Source organism: Ursus americanus, chromosome 12 (genome assembly GCF_024610735.1).
Source record: "Ursus americanus isolate L20-20 chromosome 12, mUrsAme1.1.p, whole genome shotgun sequence".
Taxonomy (NCBI): Eukaryota; Metazoa; Chordata; class Mammalia; order Carnivora; family Ursidae; genus Ursus; species Ursus americanus.
In genome coordinates, this window is record NC_142138.1 from 6,722,708 (window position 1) to 6,743,990 (window position 21,283).

The 21,283-nt window shown below is 48.5% G+C and overlaps 1 protein-coding gene across 1 annotated transcript in view; it reads right to left on the reverse strand.

The window, feature by feature from the left end:
* The window catches only part of BEND5 (BEN domain containing 5), a 47,589-nt gene extending 29,004 nt beyond the window's left edge, over nt 1–18,585 (reverse strand). The window contains exons 1-3 of the mRNA XM_045799580.2: nt 18,183–18,585; nt 3,086–3,219; nt 557–941 (exon numbers count right to left, since the gene is read on the reverse strand). Coding sequence (XP_045655536.1) covers nt 557–941; nt 3,086–3,219; nt 18,183–18,408 — 745 coding nt within the window. The 5' untranslated portion in view covers nt 18,409–18,585. The remainder of the gene's footprint in view (nt 1–556; nt 942–3,085; nt 3,220–18,182) is intronic.
* Between the last annotated feature and the right edge of the window lie 2,698 nt (nt 18,586–21,283).

A 21,283-nucleotide genomic window follows, 5' to 3' on the forward strand; every position in this document is an offset into this window, starting at 1 on the left:
CACCCTCAGTGGCTGCCGCCCTCTGCCCCCTCTTGTGCCTTGAGATACCCCCACCCTTCAAGGCCTGCCTCAAGGCTCACAGCCTTCCTGAAGTCTCCCTCAGTTACAAACAACCTCTCCAAACTCTGAACTCTCTTATCTTATCCGCATCCCCCCTGTGGCATTTATCTTTCTGACTTAACGTAATACACCTTTATAGGACCATGTCTAGTTCTCTTCACATTCCTGAAACCTCCTTGGAGAGGATTCCTACAACCCCTGGTACTGCGTCTTGCAGAAGGAGTGCAGAGATGAGTGGCGGCCCTGGCTCTCTGCGCCCCATTTCTCAGTGTTCCCCACCGGGTTCTAGGTAGCTAAGGCCGCTGCACTCAGAAGCTGCTCTCAGACTCACTGTGGGAGGGGTGGCTGTACCTCGGGGTGACGGCTGAGCCAAGCCTCCGCCCTCCCCTGGCTTCGGGGACGCCTGGCCCACGGCTCCCCCGGGCCCTCCTGGGAGAAGAGCTGTGCCACCCCCCCCCCCCCCGTGGAGTGGGAGGTGGCCTGCTGGGGCACTCACCACTGCCGAGCCTTAGGAGCAGCACGTCCTGGAGCCTCCGGTTGAGGTCACGGAGCTCCTTCATTTCCGACACGAGCGCCCCGTACTCCTTGAGCTTCTTGGCCTGCTGGACCAGCTGCCTCCGAGTCCGCTCCAGCTCCTGCTGGAGGTGGCGCATCTCCTCCTGCTGCTGCTGGTAGTTGCGCAGCAGCTCCTCGTACAGAGCCCGGGGCACGACGGCGTCCTCCAGACTGTCCATGTCCTCCGTGCCCGGCGAGGCCTCCACGAAGACCTCCTCCGGACACGTGCTGTGGCCCAGGCTCAGGCCGTTCTGCTTCTCCAGCCGGGCCACCACGGCCTCGATGCTCTTATGCGCCACTTCGCTCGGCTTCCGCCCCTCGGGTCTCTGTGTAGGACAACGAGAATCAGTTCAGGCAAGGGCAGCTGGGACTTTCTTGGACTGCGGCTCAATATTTCCCCAGACAATCCTAGAATCACAGAACCACAGAACATCAGTGCTTGGAGAGACCTGTGCAAATACTCAAAGCCTTTCATTTTACAAATGCGCAAACAGAGATTCAGGGTGGGGAAGGGTCTTGCCTAAGGTCACACGGTCAGTTGGTGGCAGAGCCGGGACTCTGGTTTCCCAGACCCCGGTGCTTTTTCCATTCCATCGCTCTGCCTCCTGGGTGCCTGTTCTACCATTCGACCCTCCCCAGCTCCCCAGCCCTTCCCCACCCCACCCCCTGCCATAGGGCCTAGGCAGTGACTTGCTCACAGGGGTGTTCAATGTATATTGGTGGAGAATCTGAGAGAAATCAGGCTGGGCCAAACCATCCCAGGGGAGTCAATACTCAAATCTCTTCAACAATAAAAACATAAAAGGCAAAACACCCCAAGACAAAACAAACACCCCCGCCAACACACAAGAAAACAAAGGGCATTCCACCAGTAACCTTTTCCTCAAGAATGCTTTCATTGGGAAGGACACTAAGAACTCTAATCTGTTCTAATCTAGGGCAGGAGCCATGTCTTATTTTCTCTGTTTCTCCACTGCCTACTCAGAACTGGCACTTGGCAGGGGCTTGATAAATGTTTACTTAACTGAAAAGTTCAAAGAATGCTGGCACTGGAAGTTCCTTCAGTTTAACTCCCTCATTTTCCAGGTGAGGACACTGAGGCTCAGAGAGGGGAGGGACCACACTTGGGGTCACGTGGCGAGCTCGCAGACAGAGCAGGTCCGGAACCTAGAGCCCAGCTTCTAGCACGAGGCCCCTGCCCCCACATCTGCCAGCCTCTCCTCGGACTCTTGCCAAGTTGAAGCTCAGCAAGACAGTGGATATACACAGCATAGTTCATTGAGAAGAAAATTATCCAGGACTATCTAGGGGCTGGGGTTTCAGCTGCCGGAGGAAATTTCAGCTCAAGGAGACAAAGCTTCCATTGAGGGGGAGTGGGAGTTACAGGACCAACTGAATTCCTCACTCAAGGCAGGAGGGCCAGGAGCTCTCCTGATTGGGGCACTTGTGGGAGGTGCAGACAACTAAGGACAGTGGATTCCAGACAAATTAACTGCCTCAGGTCAAGCCTGCCTTTACCTCTTGATTAGTTTCTGGGTGTTTAATGAAAAAAACAAAAACAACGTGATTCTGAGATTGAGTTACATGACAAAAATCCTATCCTATCATTTTATCCCGCAGGATAAGGTGCTGCTAGTTCAGATGAACTTATCTTCTAAAATTGTACTGATCAATTTAGATAACTGTCTGCGTCACTACACTGTGACCACCAAGGGCCAGGGCCACGTCTGCCTAGTCTCTATGACCCCAGGAACCAGCACAGGGCCAGGCCCATAGCACGGAGGCAATGAATGCATCTCCTGAACTCAGCTGCATCTTTTGGACTATGCCTTGGGGATGTCCTTGACCTTGTGTCCAATATCAGACCATGGTCAGTGACGAAGGCAGCCTTCTTTCTCCTCCCTTCCTCTGGGGTACCCATTATACAGAAACAACATCTGGCTTGTTGAACAAGATATTCAGTGGGTTTACAAGTGAAGGCTGGAGGAGACCAACTGGGGAGCACATCAAAGGAAATGCAACTTCATGTAAAAGTTTTCTTTCAACTCAGGGTCCACAAACTCCTTTGTGTAAACCTGGCACATTCTGCTTCCTATCGCGTCTACCCTTAGCTGTTAGGGGCAATCTGATAGTGGCTGGCTCTGAACTTCTGCCCGAGAATGGCTGTTTCATATTCTTGGAGCTCAGAGCCGTAGGCCAGAGAGGAAAGCACCGTTCCAAACCCTCAGCAGTGAAGACACTGCCTCCAAGAGGCAGTCAGGCAGTGAGTGGTGGCACCGCATGAGTCAGGGCTCCTGGAAAGCTGGCCAGCAAGGCAAAGGCATACGAGCTGTCCCAAGGCTCTCCCAACCTGAACAAATCCCCAGAGGACATTTCTGTGGGGAGAAGAGGCCAGACTGGAACTCTTCGGCTATCAAGACTCTGACAATGCCCCCATCAACTTCCAAAAAAAAGGGAAAGATTTTGTTACCTTGATGTGTCTAAGCTGTAAATCTTCTTCCCCATAATCTTTAACCTCCCCATCTTCTTCTACGTGATTGAGAGAAAGTTTGGGGATTTTTATTTTCTTCTGCATCACACTGTTTTCAAGGTCAGATTTGTCTTCTAAAATGCATATCAAGAGAACAAGGTTCATTATGAGTCAAAATGCTCAAAATACCCATAACCTCAAATGCTAGAGAACGACTGAGGCCAGACCAGTTAAAAAGGAAAAATAAACAAACCTAAGACCTGTCCCGCCTGCATGCAGGGCTCCTAAAAGCAGCAGTGCAGATCAGGCTCCAGGCCCTGAGGTCTACGCTATAAGCACCGCCAGACAAAGCGCTGAAATCGTGTCCAATGATTTTGCTTAGAGGTTTCGCCAAGTATACCTTAAGGGGTGGCCTTTTATGGAATCTTGGAACTGGAGTGGCCGTTAGTTTGCTATTTGGTCTAAACTTAACTAGTCCATGGATCCCTCAACAACCAAGATCTTTCTAAGCCAAGTGAATTCCCAAGAAAATGTGGTGTTTTTCTGCCAGCTCAGGTGCCAATAAGCATGAAAGGTTCACTGGCTCTTACGGAGACAGAGCCTCCCCACAGTCCCGACATAAGACAGGCTGAGGTTAAGACAGATAAGAAGAGTTAACATATAACATTTACTGCCTTTTTACCGGTATCAGATCATAGAATGGCACAGTTTGAGGGGCCCTGATGACCAGCTGGCCCAACTCTCTCATTTTACAGATGAGGGAACTCAAACCCAGAGGACAGAAGGGGCTTGCCCAAGGTGGGAGTCTGAGGGAGAGCCAGGAGTGAGAAACAGGCCACTGGCATCTCACCCCGTGCTTACGTGTGATACCCGTGTACACCGAAATGAACCAAGAACTGGAAGGTGCCACATAGACGCAAAGGGGTAGGACTTCTCCTCACTTTCTCATTCTTGGAGATCAACTTCAGACAATCTAAAAGAATTTTTTTCTCCTGCACAGATGTCAAACTTTATTTCCCAGATCTGTCTTTCGCTGTAGCTGTCAAAAGGAAAAATTCAAAGAGGAGACTTCTAAAGGTAGAGCTGGAACCTGGAGCTGGCCCCTTGTGGTAAATATGTTGGGGTCTTGTGTTCTGGGCTTGAGTTGAAACTCTGGCAATTACTGTTTCTTTGATTCCTCAAAGGTTCCCACTGCTACATCCCAAATGCACTTTCTAGCATGTTGCCCAATGCTGGATGTGGCATGTGGCCAGGTAGCTGGTTAAACACAGTCTCTGAGGGTCTTTATGTGTGAGTGTGTGTGTGTGTGCATGCATATGTGTGTGTGTTAAACATGCTCTTACACTTCCCCCAAGCCAGGCTTCTCTCTTCACAACTTGTTAGTAAAGCTGAGAAGGAAGCTTATAAGCACACAACTATTCTAGAATGTAGTCAAATGCCACATCTTCCCAAACAGTCTTAGGAAGGGAGCCCCCGTTTGAGAGGGGATGGGACTCTGGGGCCAGAGAGACCTCAGTGGGAACCTCAGCTCTTGCGTGGCAGGGCAAGGAGGGAGGCGCAAGGCCTTCGTCTCACGGAGCTCTGGTGTCTGCTCTGTCATTCACGTAACTCACGCACAGCGCCTGGTACACATCAGGTTCTCAGTGAACAAAACAGAACATGAAGACTGACACTATCAACATGCTCGGAATCATTTTTATTTCCTTAAACATATAGTGAGTAAAGAAACAATTTAAAAAAAAAATCATGGAATGACTTAAGAAGGGTGCAGAGTGCAAGGGAACTGCCCAAGAAAAACTAGTCTTTGTTAGCCACCCTCACCGATCAGAGGGGAAAACGGCCTTCCCCTCTAACTGGAGGAGCACTCCTCGGATTCTGTTTTCACAGGAAAGGCCTGCTTTTATTCTCTTATGCCTATAAAATACATCCAATGAGTTAGGCCTGAACAACAGCGGGAACTGTGGTCTTTCTAAAACGGCAGTGGCTTCTTCCTCCTACAAATCATTGTAGACTCTACAGTCCAAAAGCTGCTAAAATATAAAAGCTAAAGAATGTGCTTCAAACGAAGTTATCCCCAAATGGGGAAGACCGGTGTTTTTACATGTGAAACAAAGGACACCCAGGATGAGAGGGTGGCGTTGGGACTTCTGAATGTGTTAAGGCAAAGCTCCTGAGCTAGTTGTCAGTTTGAAAACTTCAAGGGCAAAGGTTTGCGATGCAGACACTGAACTAGAAATGACAAGCTAGGCTCTGCCTCCCGGAGCTGAAAGTCTGTAGCTCCGGACCAGGCTGGTTGGAGAGAGGCAATCACTCAGACGCACAAAACTGGGTAATATGTGCACTGAGAGCAATCCTCAGATCATCTCGTTCAATGGTTTCACAGTGCAGGTGAGGAAACTGAGGCTCCAGAGGGCGAAGTCCACTCATCCGTCCACTCAACGGTCAGGCCCGCGGATGCAGAAGAGCGACACAGGTAGGGGGCTCACTCTGCAGAGCTCACTAATGTGCAAGGTCACAGAAGTTAATGTCAAAACCCGGACAGTGTGAGAACCCAGACCCTGTGACCGGCATCCAGAGCATTTCCTCCTATGGCTCAGCATAACATTTACTGAGAATTTACACTTACGGGTTCTAGCCTGGGCCCCAGACATGGAACATGAGCACCCAGTTGTGGGGGCACAAGATAAAAACCGATGAAAAAGATAATCCAAGCCCTCAAATAGTGAGTTTGGCTAAGGGGGAAGTAACTGCTATAGGATCTCAGGGGCAAGAGAGATCCCTTTGGTCAGGGCAACCATGGCAAGCTTTTGAGAGATGACACTGGAGCTAGACTCCTTACTTCCTGAGTGATCTCAGGTAAGTTACTTTACTTCTATGATCCTGCTTCGTCATCTGTGCCTCAATCACTCTGCCAGGCTGCTGTGAAGACCACCACTTCGGCATCAATTCTAGTAAGTACCTGAGGGGAGTGAACAGTACACGGGCAGGCAGTGCTCCTAAGCCATTTAAGGATGGAAAGAATCTGGACCACACAAAAGGGACCAAGACGAGAAACTAAAAAAGGAAGGTTGGAAAACTATTTAGACTGGAATGGTTACAAAACATGGTTCAGTTACAGGCAGGAAAAAGAGGCGAGGAAGGAAGTTAAGGTGGTTGGGGCTTAGAGAATAAATGGCCTTGAATGCCAAGGTAAGAGGAACTGAGGTCTGGTCAACAGGTGTGGAAAATACTAGGAGTCAGACAACCTGGACTCCAAGTCCAGTGCAGCTACTTGGTGGAGTGAGAAGTCAGGCAAGCTTGCTATGTCAGTGAGTGTCATTTTTCTTTTTCTGTAGAAATGGAGACATAATGTGTACCTCAAGTGGGATCAAATCAGCTGAGTAAATGTGCCTTGAAAGCAACAGAGCCCTGTATGTATGGTGGACGGCAAGGCTCGGCAGAGCCTGCTGCTGGCTCAGAGCCTGCTGGAGGCTTGCTTTTTTCAGGTGGAGACCTGCCCAACTGCCTGCCTGGAGGCTCCACTCCCTACCTGATACCAGGAGGCCCCACCCCCATCAGCTGTACCCTGGGCTCCACGCTCTTCCATGTGAAAGGAATGTCCCCCTCCCTTCTTGTCTGCTTGACAAACTGCTCAGCCTCCACTCATCTCCTCCGTCTTCCTCAAAGGTCCCAATACACAGTGTACGCGTCTCTCTGTAGCCTCTTGTTTTAATATGCCGCAAGCATGTGGTTTGAGGTCTACCTTCCCCACTGGAGTGGGAGTAACCTCAGGACAGGGCCCGTACCCTAGGCCTGGCCATACAGCAGGGACTCCTCAAACAGCACTGTTTAATGGAAGAAGAATAAAAAGAGGCTACACCAAGAAGTAAATGAGAAGACGCTCCCAATCATCAGTCATTAGTGGACTGCAGATCAAAAACACGATGGGCTACCTGCCACTCCACACGAAGATGGCTGTAATCAAAAGAAAAGATCAGAGAAGAGATGCAGCAAGTGTTGGGAGGATGTAAAGAAACTGGAACCCTCATTCATTCCTGGTGGGCGTGTACAATGGGACAGCCACTGTGGAAAACAGGCTGACTGTTCCTCAAAATGTTACATATAAAATTATATGACCCAGCGTTCCACTTCCAGGTACACACCCAAGGGCAATGAAAACATATCTGCTAAAAACCTGTGTGTGAATATTCATAGCAACACTCTTCATAATAGGTAAAAGGTGGAAACAACTCAACTGTTTATCAGTTGACAAATGGGTAAAAACATGTGGTATATCCATGCAATGGACTATCATGCAGCTGTGGAAAGAAATGAAGTACGGCCAATGCTACAACACGATGAACCCTGAAAACATTACGCTAAGTGAAAAAAGCCAGACGCAAAGTCCACGTGTTGCCTGATTCCTTGTGTGTGAAATGCCAGCATAGCCAAATCCACAGAGACAGTGAGTAGATTAATGTGTGCCAGGGGCATTGGGCGAAGAGGCAATGAGAAGTGACCGCTTAGTAGGTCACAGGGATTTCCTGTGTGTGTGTGTGTGTGTGTGTGTGTGATGAAAATGTTCTGGATTGGATAGTGAAGATGGCTGCAGAACACTGAATATACTAAGAACCACTGATTTGTACATACTTTAAAATGGATAAAATAGTGAATTTTATGTTGTTATACTTCAACTAAAAGACAGGCTACCACTTGTAGAATGTCTACCCATCAGCTACCACCATCAGGCTACTCTCTTATACTACTACACTTCACAACAGCCCTGCAATTAAGTATTATTAGCCACATTTTCCCCCCCACTAAAAAAGACATGAGACTCACAAATGGCCCAAAGCCACCCAGATGGAAGGTGCAGAGCCAGAATTTGATCTAGGTCTCTCTTCCCACTAAACCCATGTTTATCCTCTCTAAACACTGGCCTGCAACATGGCAGAACCAGCACGAATGCCGAATGAATGAATGATGGCTATAGATGAAAACATCCAAATTCCCCAGTCCAAATATCAAAGCAGAAGAACACTTTACTCCCACTCTCCTGCCAGTTGCCTCTGTCCTCATGAAGTCCCCAGAAAGCAGTGATCATCGCCAGGCATAACAGAAACAGGTTGTAGCCGGGCCTCAGGGCTTGGATGGTTTCTTTGAAAAGGTAGGCTCAGCAGTACAGGAAGGTCTGAAATGACAAGAGTGAGTTCCAGAAAGGAGCAGAAGCAGGTAGTCCCTCCAATCCCATGCCTTCTGATCTGGAAACTTGGCCAAGGGGGACATTGAGGCTCCTCCGAGAGCTAACTACTTCTTGGTTCTATCACAATGTGCATCAGTCTCCACCTTCACTTGTGCTCCAGGGATAAGGGCCCAAGAAGACCCGGGGCCTCCATTCATCCTTTTCTGCAGTCAGTGCACATTGACTGGGCTCTGTTTTGAGTTGAAACAATGCTAAGTGTTCCTTGTCTTTTGGACCCTTACAACCCAGTATGTACCTAGGACCCCAACCAGAATGCAAGGTTTGACTTCCTGAGAGATGCTGGCTCACGTGGGGCAAACCTCCGGTCTCCAGGTCTTCCTGACCCTAATCCTGATGAAGGTGATACCTCACATCTACATCTAGTCCACAGAAGATTAATGAATAATCAGTGTCATCATCAAAAGTGAAAGAAATGGTTGGGAGAGGGAGGCCCAGGATCTAATAAAAGCAGCACAGTCCTTTGAATGAGGGTCCTTGTGTGGAATTCTGCCTCTGCCACATACTAACTTTGGGAACTTGGGCAAGCTACTTAACCTGTCTGGGTCTCAGTTTCATTATCTGTAACGTGGAAATGATGAACTGTTTTCCAAAAGATGGTGCATGTAAAACACCAAGCACAGAGCCCTGCTTGTCATAGGTGTTCAATGAATAGCTGCTCTGAGGCTGTCCCTGCGGGTTCCGTGCTTGGCTTTTATCCCATGGCAAAGAGAAGCACTGCAGGTATCTGACACAGGTGGAGATGCGATGAAAGAGATGTTTCGGGAAGATTAATGTGGCAGTGGCAAGCAAGATGGATGAGGTGTGAGGAGGAGACTGAACACAGGGTGACAAAAAGCTGTAACTCTTGACTGGTCACATTAATGAAGGTGAACGGTGGTGTGGATCTTCTAAGACAGCGAATAACTTCACGTAGCATTTTAACATAGCTTTGGAGTGTGCTTCTGGCTTGGAATCCCAAGAAACCACATGGACGAGGAAAACTCTCTAGTCAACCTGCCTTTGCAATGGTTCCAAGCCATAGACTAAATAATCAGTTCTCATGTAAACAAACAAATACGTAGCCTCTGGAGAGACAACCTTTACTGATTCTGACTTCCTAATTCTCTTTATTCCAGGGCGAAGAAAACCACCAAGGATTTGGACATCAACTATTTCCTCCTCCTTTCCAGCTGCTGTGATATCAGTTGATTGCATCCATCCAGTCAACAAATACTGAGTAAGCACCTACTATGTGCCAGGGCCCACGCCAAATTCTTTACTGATATCAATATCCCCATAATAATTCCATTGAAGCAGAAATTGAAGCTCAAAGAAGTGAGATGGCTTACCTAAGACATAAAGCTATTATAGAGCGGAGACAGCATTTCAAATCAGGTCTACATGACACGCAGGCCCTATTCCTATCATGTAATCATCCTATAAGAACAAGAGAAAAATGACCAAGTTGCTAAAACTTCCTCAACTGAACTAAAAGGCACATATAAAATGATGAGTATGTCAATGTAATTTCCAAAGTGCCTGCCTTTCTCCTAAGACCTTGCCTACACCCAGAAGAACGCTGTGACAAATTTCCAAATTGAGCTGAGCACTATACAAGTATGACTGAGTGGCAGACGGCTGAACTACAAACTTACCAAGTCCACCAAGCTCTAAAGAATCCCCAGAGTCCTCATTCAAAGTCATAAAATATGGTAGAAGCTACTCTTCAGAAATACAGAGGAACCTGGTATCTGTTATTAACCTGAGGGGGCAGGGAGAGAGAAACAGCCCATTAATGGAGGCAGAGTAATAAGAAAACAGCATTTTAGAAAACAGGAAGGTGGACAGAAAATGGAACGCAAGTCTGTCTCCAAAAGTGAAGAAAGCCCTGAAGAATTTGTAGTATACAGAAAAAAAGCGAGAGGGATTGTCTTGACTCTCATTTTGCATAAAATCATGCTGGATCATTCAAAGGAGCCAACAGCGGAGAGTTTAATGTGGTGTGGGTTTGTTAGCCAGGCTGAAATTCTGAGAAGCTAAACGCAAAATGTGTACAAAGGTTTGCCTTGTTTTAAAAATATCTACACTCAAGTTTCAAGTTTTTCATATGTACAAAAATCCTATAAAGTCTTATGATGTTTGCATTAAAAACAGACATGCCTCAGAGAAGACATGCACATCGCGTTCTGTAGCTTACGGTGTTTGTTTTTATAAAATCCAAGGCAGACAAAATTCTCAAGTTTCAAGGATTACATCCAGTCAAGACAACGCAAGAGTGCCTGCTGTGGGGTAGCAGAAAGCAATCAGCAAACACTGGTTCGAGGCCTGGCTCTGACTGACTCTCTGGCTGTCAGTTCCTCTTTCTCTCGGTTTTCTTCTCTGTAAAACACAAGGATTGGACGAGAAATCCTCAACAGGTCCTTCCAGCTCTGTGACCGCAGGCCAGTCACAAGGAACTCCAGGCCTCTTTCTCTTCTGTGCAGGGCAGGGTAAGAGATAACCTAATCCCTCCCAGTGGGCACTAGAAGAACCATCCTACTGACGCCATTCAAAAAGGAGGCGAAGAAACTGCTAACCAGGTCTCAGAAGGTCTCCTCACTCTCACTCCCACTGCCTCACTGGCCTTGGTACAGGGCTGGGGCATAAACAAACCCAGGAACTTCATCCTGCTGGCTCATTTGTCGGGGTAAGAAATGGCCCCAGCATAGGGTCACAAAGGGGCAAAACATACAGGGGATCGCTAGCCTTTCATGCTGAAGCCAAGCCCCGGGATGATTTAAAACACACAAAGTTAAATTTTAAACTTGTCTGCTTCTTACGTGTGCTTGCTCCGCTAAGTCAGTCCTTTCCACGAATGGTGGCACGCACAACTACGCAAGCCGTTCTCGTCCCAGGAACTCCTAGCCACCACGGTCCTTAACAGCTGCCTTATCTAGCAGACACCTACTATGTGCCAGACACTTCGCTGTATTCCTGTGCTAAGTAACACAGTGGGTAAGCAGCTGACTACTATCCCTATGTTACACGTGAGCACCTGAGACTCAGAGAGGTCAATTAATCTCCCCAAGGTCACATCACTTCTTTGGAGCAGATTTACCATTGGAACCCAGACTGTCTGACTTCAAAGCACATCTCCTTTCAATTCTCTAACACTTCCTCCTTAATATTTAAGGAAGTGACCTAGAGGTTACCTAACCAAATTCTCCCATAGGGCAGGATTACATTCCAGAATATTCTTGACGTGCTTGCCACCTCCAGTGATCAGGAACTCACCACGATCCTGGAAGCCCTTTCAATTGTTCATCTGCTCTCTCTGCTATTACCATATTGCTCCTACCAACCCCTATGAATTCCACTCTTTGTATCCAGCTCTGTTTTCTGGACCCCAAAGAACAGGCCTGATCCTTCCTCCACTGCGGGCAGAACTCAGACACTGAAAACTACCAAAATATCATCCCATGCAAATCTTTTCTTCACTTGCGTATATATTTAGCTGGCCTACTGTACGTCTAACCAATAGCTCAGAGGAAGAAGTAGTTGTATGTAGTTAGGAGAAACAAAAACAAGCCAAGATCTGGGATCTGAAGACCTCTCTCTTAGCTTGATTTTCTGGACACCCATCTGCCCTGGTTATCGCTAGATTCTCCATCCATCTCTGGCTGTCTCTTCCCAGTCACCTTTTTGGGGCTCTTATTCTTCAGCTGTGCCCTTAAAAGCTGGTGTTCTGAACAATTCCGCCTTGCGTGAGTCTTTACTCCGCACCCTCCCCCGCTGTGACCTCACCAGTCCTGTGGCTAATGACTTCCACGTTGGCATCTTCAGCCCAATTTCAGCGTGCTGCCTTGACCTTGAACACGTGCCTAACGGCTCTCCTGGAGCATCCACCCAGATGTCTCAAGGGCCCCTAAGCTTCAACTGGTCTCACACTAAACTCGTCATCTCCTCTTCTCACCAACAGCTCTTCTAGAGCTCCCCACGGAGGGAGGGGAGGCCAGATCACCACAGCCAGGCAGTTGCCAAGTTCCATGGAGTCTCCTTTCTTAGTCCATCTCAGACCCATCACGACCATTGCCACCTTAGTTTAGGCGTCATGCTTTCTGAATGAACTGACTCACACTTCTCCACAAGCCCTGAGCATGTGGGAAGACGTAGCCCATTGCCTGGCGCCTACAGTTCCTGCTAGACAACGGTTTGAATAGCTCGCTTCTCCCAGGTCAAACAAGTAGCCCTATCTCACGGGGATTTAGATAAGAGTATATAGAAATTCCTAGCACTGAACCTGGAACCTGCTGAGTACTGCCTAAATATTTAGTAAATTAGTACTAGGAAACAAAAAACAATGCCCATTCGCCCTGCACTTCCCTCCAGCATATGGTGGCCCACCTAGTATAACTCAATACCCACAAAACTTAAATAAATCAGAGAAAACCTCTCCAGGGCATGTGCCCTTTTCTGGTAAGCATTTTAAAATGAAGAGTGCACACATCTCTCTCTCGAAGGAGCTTGTAAGACAAAGCAGGTAGGCACGGCGGAAAGAGAATTAATCTCGGAGTCAAAGATCTAAACATGAACTCCACTTTTCTGGTGTTTTTTAAAAATATAAAACTACTGTATTCTTGAATAACAGAACACCACACAAACGAGTATGACCTCAGCTTGCTTGGGGCAATTTTTTCTTTCATCCTGTGAACCAGAACTCTGCAGTACTCTGTAGCACAGACCATTTCATCGTAACAAATACGTGGTTCTTGACTAAGACAAATCACATCCGACTGAGCCTTCAACGGTTAACATTGCAGTGGAATCTGCAACAGATGACAGCAGGCAAGTTCCAATCTTTGCTCCAATGTGTATTAGCAGAACATGTCAAAACCTAAATTAAAAGTTTTCACTCGCTTTTAAAAAAAAAATAAATCCTTTTGTTGGCAGTCTCCCACCGATGACATGCAACAATCTTTGCATATGAAATCGCCTAGTCCCCTGCTTCACTGCTAACTTTGTAGAAGTTCCAAAGCGTTTCTGGAGCAAGTGATCTATTTGGACCGACAATGCCAAGCTGGGACCTGAGCCCTGAATGAGCTAAAATTACCAAAGCAAGAAGAACGTGGCTTTGGAAGCTATTTCCCCCAAGTGTGGGGTTTTTCTAGTCAAGGGAGTGATAAAGAATGTTGACTTTTTCCAGATGAACAACATTGAATGAAACCTCAAAATCCCACTGCAGGTTTCTGCTCTGAAAAACATGTCGCTGCCACAGAGGTTCCTGTCCTTCCCGACTTCTGCTCCCCAAACATAATAAATGCACCTGTCTTCCCGCAGTTCATGAGTTCAGCACGGGCTGGCTGGCGCGGACCATGTGCTGGGCACTGCGGATGCACGGACGAGGAAGGCAGGGCCCTGTCCTGGAGGAGATCACTGACTGGTAAGGAAGACAGGCACATTCATGACTAACCCAGAAGCAAAAGACAAAATGTTAAGATCCATAAGCAGGGGAGAAGCAGAGTAAAGGGAGAGCTCTGAGGAGGGAGAGTCCCCTCTGGGGGCAGAGGGTAGGACAGGGAACACCCTGAGTCAGGGGAGCTCCCAGTGTATTTTGTCTCCTCCTCTATCACAGCCCTCAGCTCACTGGACCACAAACATGTCACATGTTAGCTTTCCCCACTGGGAGGTGAGCTTCCCGGGCAGAGGCCCCATGTCAGACAATGATTAATCCATCTTGGTTGGTTCAAAGGAGTGTCTGCGGGTGTGTTCTCAAGATGGCATGAAATACCACAGGTCTAGGGAAAATGAGAAGGGTGGGTGAAGCTGGAGAAGTAAGGTGGGGCTGGGGCCACTACAAATGCCAGGCAGAGAAGCTGAAGTTTAATTCAGTTGGCAACAGGGAGCTACAGAAGGTTCTAAGGAGAGAGGTGAATAGGCCCAAGACTGTGTTTTAGAAGATTATTCCGACAGCAACTTGGAAAAGAGACTGGAGACGGGGTGAGCAATTGGAGGACCTCGGCACTGGTTTACACAACTAAAAGCTGCTACAGGACTGAATGCAGGCAGTGGTAGTGGAGCTGGGAAGGGAAGAGCTGTCAGCCCACCTAGAATCGGCCGTTTCTCTGCCCCTACCTCTGCCTCTGCCCCACCAGTGCCTGGCTTCTACCTCTACTTAGCACTTCTGTCGGGTCCTAAGACTCCATATGCCCTGAGGATGATGCCCCTTGCTTCTTCATCAGTCTGCCCCTGACAAAAATCTCTACTTTGCAGGGCCTGAAAAGTGAACTCGTCTGCCCTGGGTCATGCTGTCATTTCAAAGCCAGTACGTCCGAGGTACTGGTGACCTGGTGCTATATAGCACTGGACCTGACACATAGGAAGTAGTAAGGGGCATTAGACAACAAAAGGAATTTAGCACTCCCAAATAATAACAGAGCACAGGTGCTTGGACAGAACGACCTAGTACTGTAAGACTCTGAGCCTAGAGAAACCAGTGTTTGCCCTGTAGAAACCACCAAATTCAAAACCAAGAGCCCCAGTAGCAGGCCGGACTGCAGTTAGACAATGGTGAGTTCTCCACATGGGTAGCCCCCCTTTCCACAGCCTGTTTGGCGAATAAAGGAGAGTGAGCAAGGAGAGACCAAAGGTAAACCAAGTCATGGGGCACGTAGCTCCTCTACGGAGGATGGAAGCTCCTTGGAGATATCCTCAGTAAAATGACAAGTGACGGCAGAGAGGGCGAGGTGTGGGTGCTCTGTAGGAGGGGTGCTGGTAAGACAGGAAGAGGAAGAGCAGAATGGGCTTGAAAACTCAGAAATGAAAACTCTGGCTTGAAAACTTGCCTTGAGCCCCAAGCTCCATGGTCATGTCTCCCACTTGCTTGAACTTCTTGCACGCTGTGTGGCTGATGGGAACATCAGCTACTTTACAAGGGAGCGTGCCAAGCAGGGCCTGTGTTCCCAGGCTAGCTTTGCCCTTTATTAGCGGGCCAGTCTCTGAGCCTCAGTGTCCTCATCTATAAAATGGAAATAATATCAACAGCGATCTCTACCAACAGGGTCACAGGGAGGACTAGCAGGGACAATGCATAGGCACATAGCGAACCTATCAATAAAGGTAGGTTTCTTTTTCCCTTGGACTGAAATCGCCATTTGTTGACAGGAGGGCGATAGCACAGAATCTGACACACATGGAACCATGGCATAAACCACCACAGGCTGGAAAAATGCAATGTCCCACAGCACTTGGCTCTGACATTTCCTGGATTCAAGAAGAGGTACACTTGAAGACAGCTCGGGGGGGTCTGGGCAAATACTCAGTAAACAACATGAACTCACCAACAGCCATGAAGTAGCCCGAAAGCTGCCCTTGAACCCATGCTCTTGGTGCCAGAGAGGGATCAACTACTCGTGGCCAATTCACAAACATAAAGCCATCTCTGCCCCCCCCTGGACAGCTCACCTCCTCACGTTCGGTGCCACGACACAGTGGTATTTATAGCTGGAGATGCCAAAAGACGAGCTCTTTAAGAGGAAGTCACTGCGAGCGATTCTCAGAGCCGCCACGTTCAAGGCAAGATGGAGTTTCAAGACACACGGGAGAGTTCTCTCAGGGTGAATGAATCCCCAAACCCACCCTGGCCCTTCCAGCCAGATCTGCAGACAGGGCAGCAGCTCCAATTTAAAAATTAACCAGCTGATTGGAATTCGAAATGTGGTCTAGCCAACCTCAAGTTGGTTTTTTTTCTCCCCGTCTCCTCCCAAAAAAGAAGTGAAGAGGTGGGGGAGAGCGTTTTTCAACTCACTTTCCTCAAACTGGCGCCACGGTTCTTCTCTGGATCTGCTCTGCCAATTTCCATATGTTGCCTAGATTTCTTGTGTTGTTGTGTTTAATAACCCCAGAGATTTATCAACATTCCAACTTGGAGGATGAACAGTCTATAGATTCAAAACCCATGGTTCTCAGACCAAGAACTCCATGTCTTACTTATGAGGGCTTTCATCGATTTTTAAAATCAGAGTCCGTGAGGGCTGCCACCGCCTCACAGCCTCTCTGCGGTGCTTGAAGAGCCAAGCAGTGTTTATGGTTGCTGAATGAATAAATGGATGAATGAACAATCTCTAAAAGAGGAAACAGTCATTACACACCAAGTCACATACGTACCACTGACTCCTTCTGATATACATAGCTTCCCCTCTCCTAAGGCCCTTTCAGATCTAGGAGTATAATACAATCATCAAGAAGCATGCTTTCTTTTCTTCTAGCCCAAGTGAAGCTGAGGTTACAACCTAGTTACAACTTCCTCAGGCCTATACTCTTGGGGAATAATCACCTAGTCCCTTCCCTCAGGTAATTAAAAGCAAGCAAACAAACAAAATAAAACCTAATCAGCTACACAGGTTTCCCTTTTCTACGTACTTCTCCTCATTCCGTTTTCCGGGACCCAGCCGTCACCAGGTGTTGTGAATGAGTGTACACCACTGCACCCTAGGGCTTGTCAGGGGGGTGGTGAAAATGCGGTCTGTCAAAAAGAACCCGGGGTGCCAGTGGGTTTTTAGTTCTTCTTCCGCTCCTCATGTGCAAACCTACTTTCCAGAGGCCGCAGGAGGTGCTGGAAAGGAACTACGGTCATGGGCCAGAGCTCTCATCCACTGCTCATTTGCCATGGGACCCTAGGCAAGTCACTTCTCGGTTTCAAGCCAGTTTCTTTATCTGCCACATTTAAATATGATAACATGCTGGCTTCATCTTTCAGGCTAAATGTGAGAAAGCAAAGGAAGCTAGAAAAATTGGGAAAGGTCTTAAAACTACACCATCTTCATTCAGCTCCTAACCCTGGTCTTCCCTTCCAAGTGGAGAGCAGGCTGGCTGGCTGTCTCTGCCCACTCTGGGGTACCCCCAACCCCCAGCAGCTGCTAAAAGGCTGCTCCCCAAAACGGAAGTGATACTTTCTTTTTCCTCTCATGTCTGTACTCAAGTCTCCTACTACTAGCTGGGAAAGAGGGTTCACTGACCTCTCTTTACAAAGGAAAAGGTGCCTCAATGTAGCAGAAAGAACTTGGTGAAGGAGGCTGAATGAAGGGCTGGTTTCTTGTCCTATCACCAGCTGAACCTCAGTGTCCTCATCTGTCAAAATGGGGATGAGACCACCTGCCTTGCTGATTTGTCAGGGCCCTGAGAAAGCAGGAATGGGAGGTCTGGTCTTATCCTGACCAGAAACTCCTTGCCCTCAGCTCTCACTCAGAGAGCCTTCTGGGAGACTGAAAAGGGGTGTGGAGGCTGAGGGATGCTGAGCGCCACTACCTCTTTACCTCTGTCACCTAGCCAGGAAGGGGCAGGAGAGAGTGGTGCCCAGTGATCAAGGCCTCCTCATCCTGTCCAATGATGACCCGGATGGGACAAGGATGTCATAGCTTCCTTCTGTGAAGAGCGACTCACACCTGGAAGAGTCAGACAATATCCACCTTGCCTCCTCAATTCCAGGAGGCACCAAGGGCCTTAAAGGAAGCGAGACAGAGAAACTTGAGACAGAAGGAGCAGAGAGGGGAAGGACCGTAGAGAAGGTGAGAGGCAGAGAAATAAGAGTGCAAAGGAGGGGAGAGAAAAGAAAAGTGAAGGGGCCAGGAGAACAGACAGAAACAGAAAGAGGACGACAGACAGATAAAGAGCGATGGAGACAGACTGACAGCGCGGGAGTGTCGGGGAGGCGGGGAAGACAAAGGGGACCATCCGCTGTTTTTAACTGGTCTGGCCTTTTCGAGACACCCCATCCCCAAAAGAAAAGCCTAGGGGGCGGGAGGAGGAGGCCGGAGTGAGCAGAGGCTCCCCCCGGCCCCCTCCGCCCCGGGTCCCTGCCCCCGCCCGGGTCCCGCCATCCCTCCCGGCCCGCTCGCTCACCTGCCAGCGCCAGGATCTGGGCCTTGTGGAGCAGCAGCGCGCCCCAGTCGCGGGGGGCGCGCGGGGGGCTCTCGGGCCCGGCGCCCAGCTCCTCCGGGCCCCGGTACACGGCGTACACCTTCTGGTTGTCAAAATCCAGCCGCGAGCGGGGGCTGAAGTCGCGCACGCACGACACTGGCAGCGCGTAGCAGACGTTGTCCTCCAGGAACCGCACAAAGGCGTACATGGTGGGCGCCGGGGGCGGGCCCCGGTCGGGCCGGTCAGCCCGCGGGGCGGGCGCGGAGGTGGGGACCCGGCGGGGGGCGCGAGCCGCGCGGCCGGGCGGGGGGGCGGCTCCCCGGGACCCGGGCTCCCCCCACTGTTATTGTTCCTGAAAGCACCGCTCTGCCAATCGGCTGCTCTCGCCTGGGCGCGGAAAAGAGAGGGAGGGGGGAAAGGGGGCGGGGGGCGGGTGAGGGGGGTTTGGAAGCGCACCGCCACTCGCAAAGTCAGACCCGAGCAATCACAGCCGGAGCGCGATTCGCGTAGAGAGAGGAAAGGGCAGGGAGATTGAATTGCAATAATAACAATAACAATAGCATTGCAGGAGAAGGAAAAATGCATTGACTAAAAGTCGCGCTGCGTGCGGGGAGTATCATATTGCTTCAACAATCGCGCTGCAAAACAAATGGAATCGCAACAAAACTGCATTGCAAAGGAGAGAAGAGAGTGTGAGAGAATGAACGTAGGGCCTGGGAGGGGGGCAATCTTGTTGGGATCCTTAATTGTAAACTTGCACTTGCAAGCGAGCAGAATTTTGGAGTGTTTCAAGTAATTGTAGCCACTCCTCTCAGCCCCTTTAGTTCGCGTGTCTTTTCTTCTTCTTCTTCTTCTTCTTTTTTTTTTTTTGCAAAACTGCCAGCTCCTGCTGTGGGGAGGGTCAGTCAGCCAGAAACGTTCCCCCAGAGCTGCCAAACTAGTTCTGACCAGAGCTGGGGCTTATCTGGGATTTCCAGTTGGGCCAGCTGGCTGGGGTGATGGAGGGTTAGTGAAGGGCAGCTCTCAGCCAGAGGGAGCAGGGGGCGCCCCTCTGCCCTGTAGTCTTCCTCCACTGAAGCACCACTCCACCGCATGCCTTTCTTTGAGTTGGGACCAGTTGGAAGGAAGGAGGGAGTGGAGGGGTGTTCTGAGGGAGGCAGCCCCAGGATTAGCTGGGCATTTTGGAGCACCTTGAGTTCAGGAATGGGACTCCATGGAATACCAGTCTTTGCTCTGTCCCCAGTATCATAGGCAGAAGAGAGCCTGGAGGGGCATGGGTGCCCCCAGACAAGCCATGAACAACTAAAAAGGGGCTGAGTGGGCTCTGCTCACAGGAGCCACATCCCGCATCAGAGGGGGCCAGCACTCTCACACTGATGCCCCGGACAGGGTGGGCTTTTATATCAAGTATGGCTACTTATATCCCCAGTTCCCAGCCCCAGGCCTGGCACTTGGTAGGGACTCAAATTTTGGGTGAAGAAGAATAATAAATAGAAGTCCAAATTCATCCAGCTATCCAGTAATTCATTCTTGTATTCAAGCAACCGAATATCGTTGGGGTAAGCACTATATGCCAGATCCTGGCTAGGTGCTAGTCGCAGAGAGATGAACAGAATGCAAAAAAACAAAAAAACAAACAAAAAAACCACTTAAGATTCCTTGCAGTGTTAGTATTATCAGAATTTGAGTCTCAGTTTTGAATACCTGGGCCAAAATTAGGTTACTAAATGAGGAACACCTTTCCTGTCCTCGAAACCCTTACAGTCCCGTCCAGGAGTATTAAAAATGTATAAGTGAGTAATTATGTTATAGTGAGAAAAGTGTTCTCATAGAGGAATGCTTGTTGGAGGTGGCAGACTTAATTAAATGTTATATTTTTTAAAAATTCATTTACATGAACTCAAGCTGTAAGAAAAAAACAAAATAAATGCACCAAAATGTTGTTTCATAGTAGTGGTGAGTGATTTTGTTTTCTTTCGTGTTTTGCATTCATATATTTATATTTAACTATTTTCCACAATAAGCAGGTATTACTTTATGATCAGAAAGTCTTACATATTTTTTTTTTTTAAACAAGGACTGTACTTGCATTTCAGATCAGCTACACTAATGATGAAGTTGATAAACCAAAACCTGCAAATTATTTCATTGTGATTTGGGGATAATGTTATACAGGCGAACCCCATTAACACACACCTCCCCGAGCCAAATGCACAGGTCAGATTAAGTTCCCTTAAGCCAGTGGTATATATGTGGTTGTAGCCAGACATGACCACGAGTTTCCTGATGCAGATGCTGGTCTGGTGTTGCCCCATACACTTGTGGAAAAAAAGAGATGCCACTCTGAGTTGTTCCAGAAGATTTACATTTGTGATTCTGATTTCTTTGGACTGATCTTACATGAGTTTTTATCTTAAGAATACATTCCTATGGTGGTCAAGGGGAAGTAATGTGTAGCAAGACTTCTGATAATTCACAAGACGGATCATGCAGAGTTAGCCATATTGAACGAAAGTCCATGAAGCTCCAAACTGTGTTTGCAAAATAATTTCAAGCAGTTCCATGGCCAACGTCCTTGGCCATCTAAATGAAGGTGACCCCTAAGTACGCTATCAGTCTCATCTTTCTTACCACCTTCCTGGACGTAGTACATGCCACACACGTTAAACTATTTGACATTTCCCAAGGTAGCGTGTTTTATCAGATCCCAAGCCTTTATGCTTCTGCCCTCTTTCTGGGAAGTTCTTCCTCCCAGAGCACATACTGACATCAATTTCCCCTGAAGACAAGCTCCAATGTCACCTCCTTCATGAAGCCTTCCCCAACCACCTGCCCTCCTCAAGTACAGGTGGTCTTTGTCTCCTGTTTCTTGCCAGTACGTTTTATCTTCCCTCATTAGAATGAGCTCCTTGAGAGGGGACAAAAAAAAGCTGAGTAACCTCAGTATCTCAGGTTCCTAGCATATTTAAATGCTTATAAAACAAACGTGTTAAAGACACAGAGAGCAAGAACAGCAAACCTCCTGCCCGGCTTTTCTGAAAATCTGCCCCCTTTTTTCTCAGTTGTAGCCGAATCCAACTCTG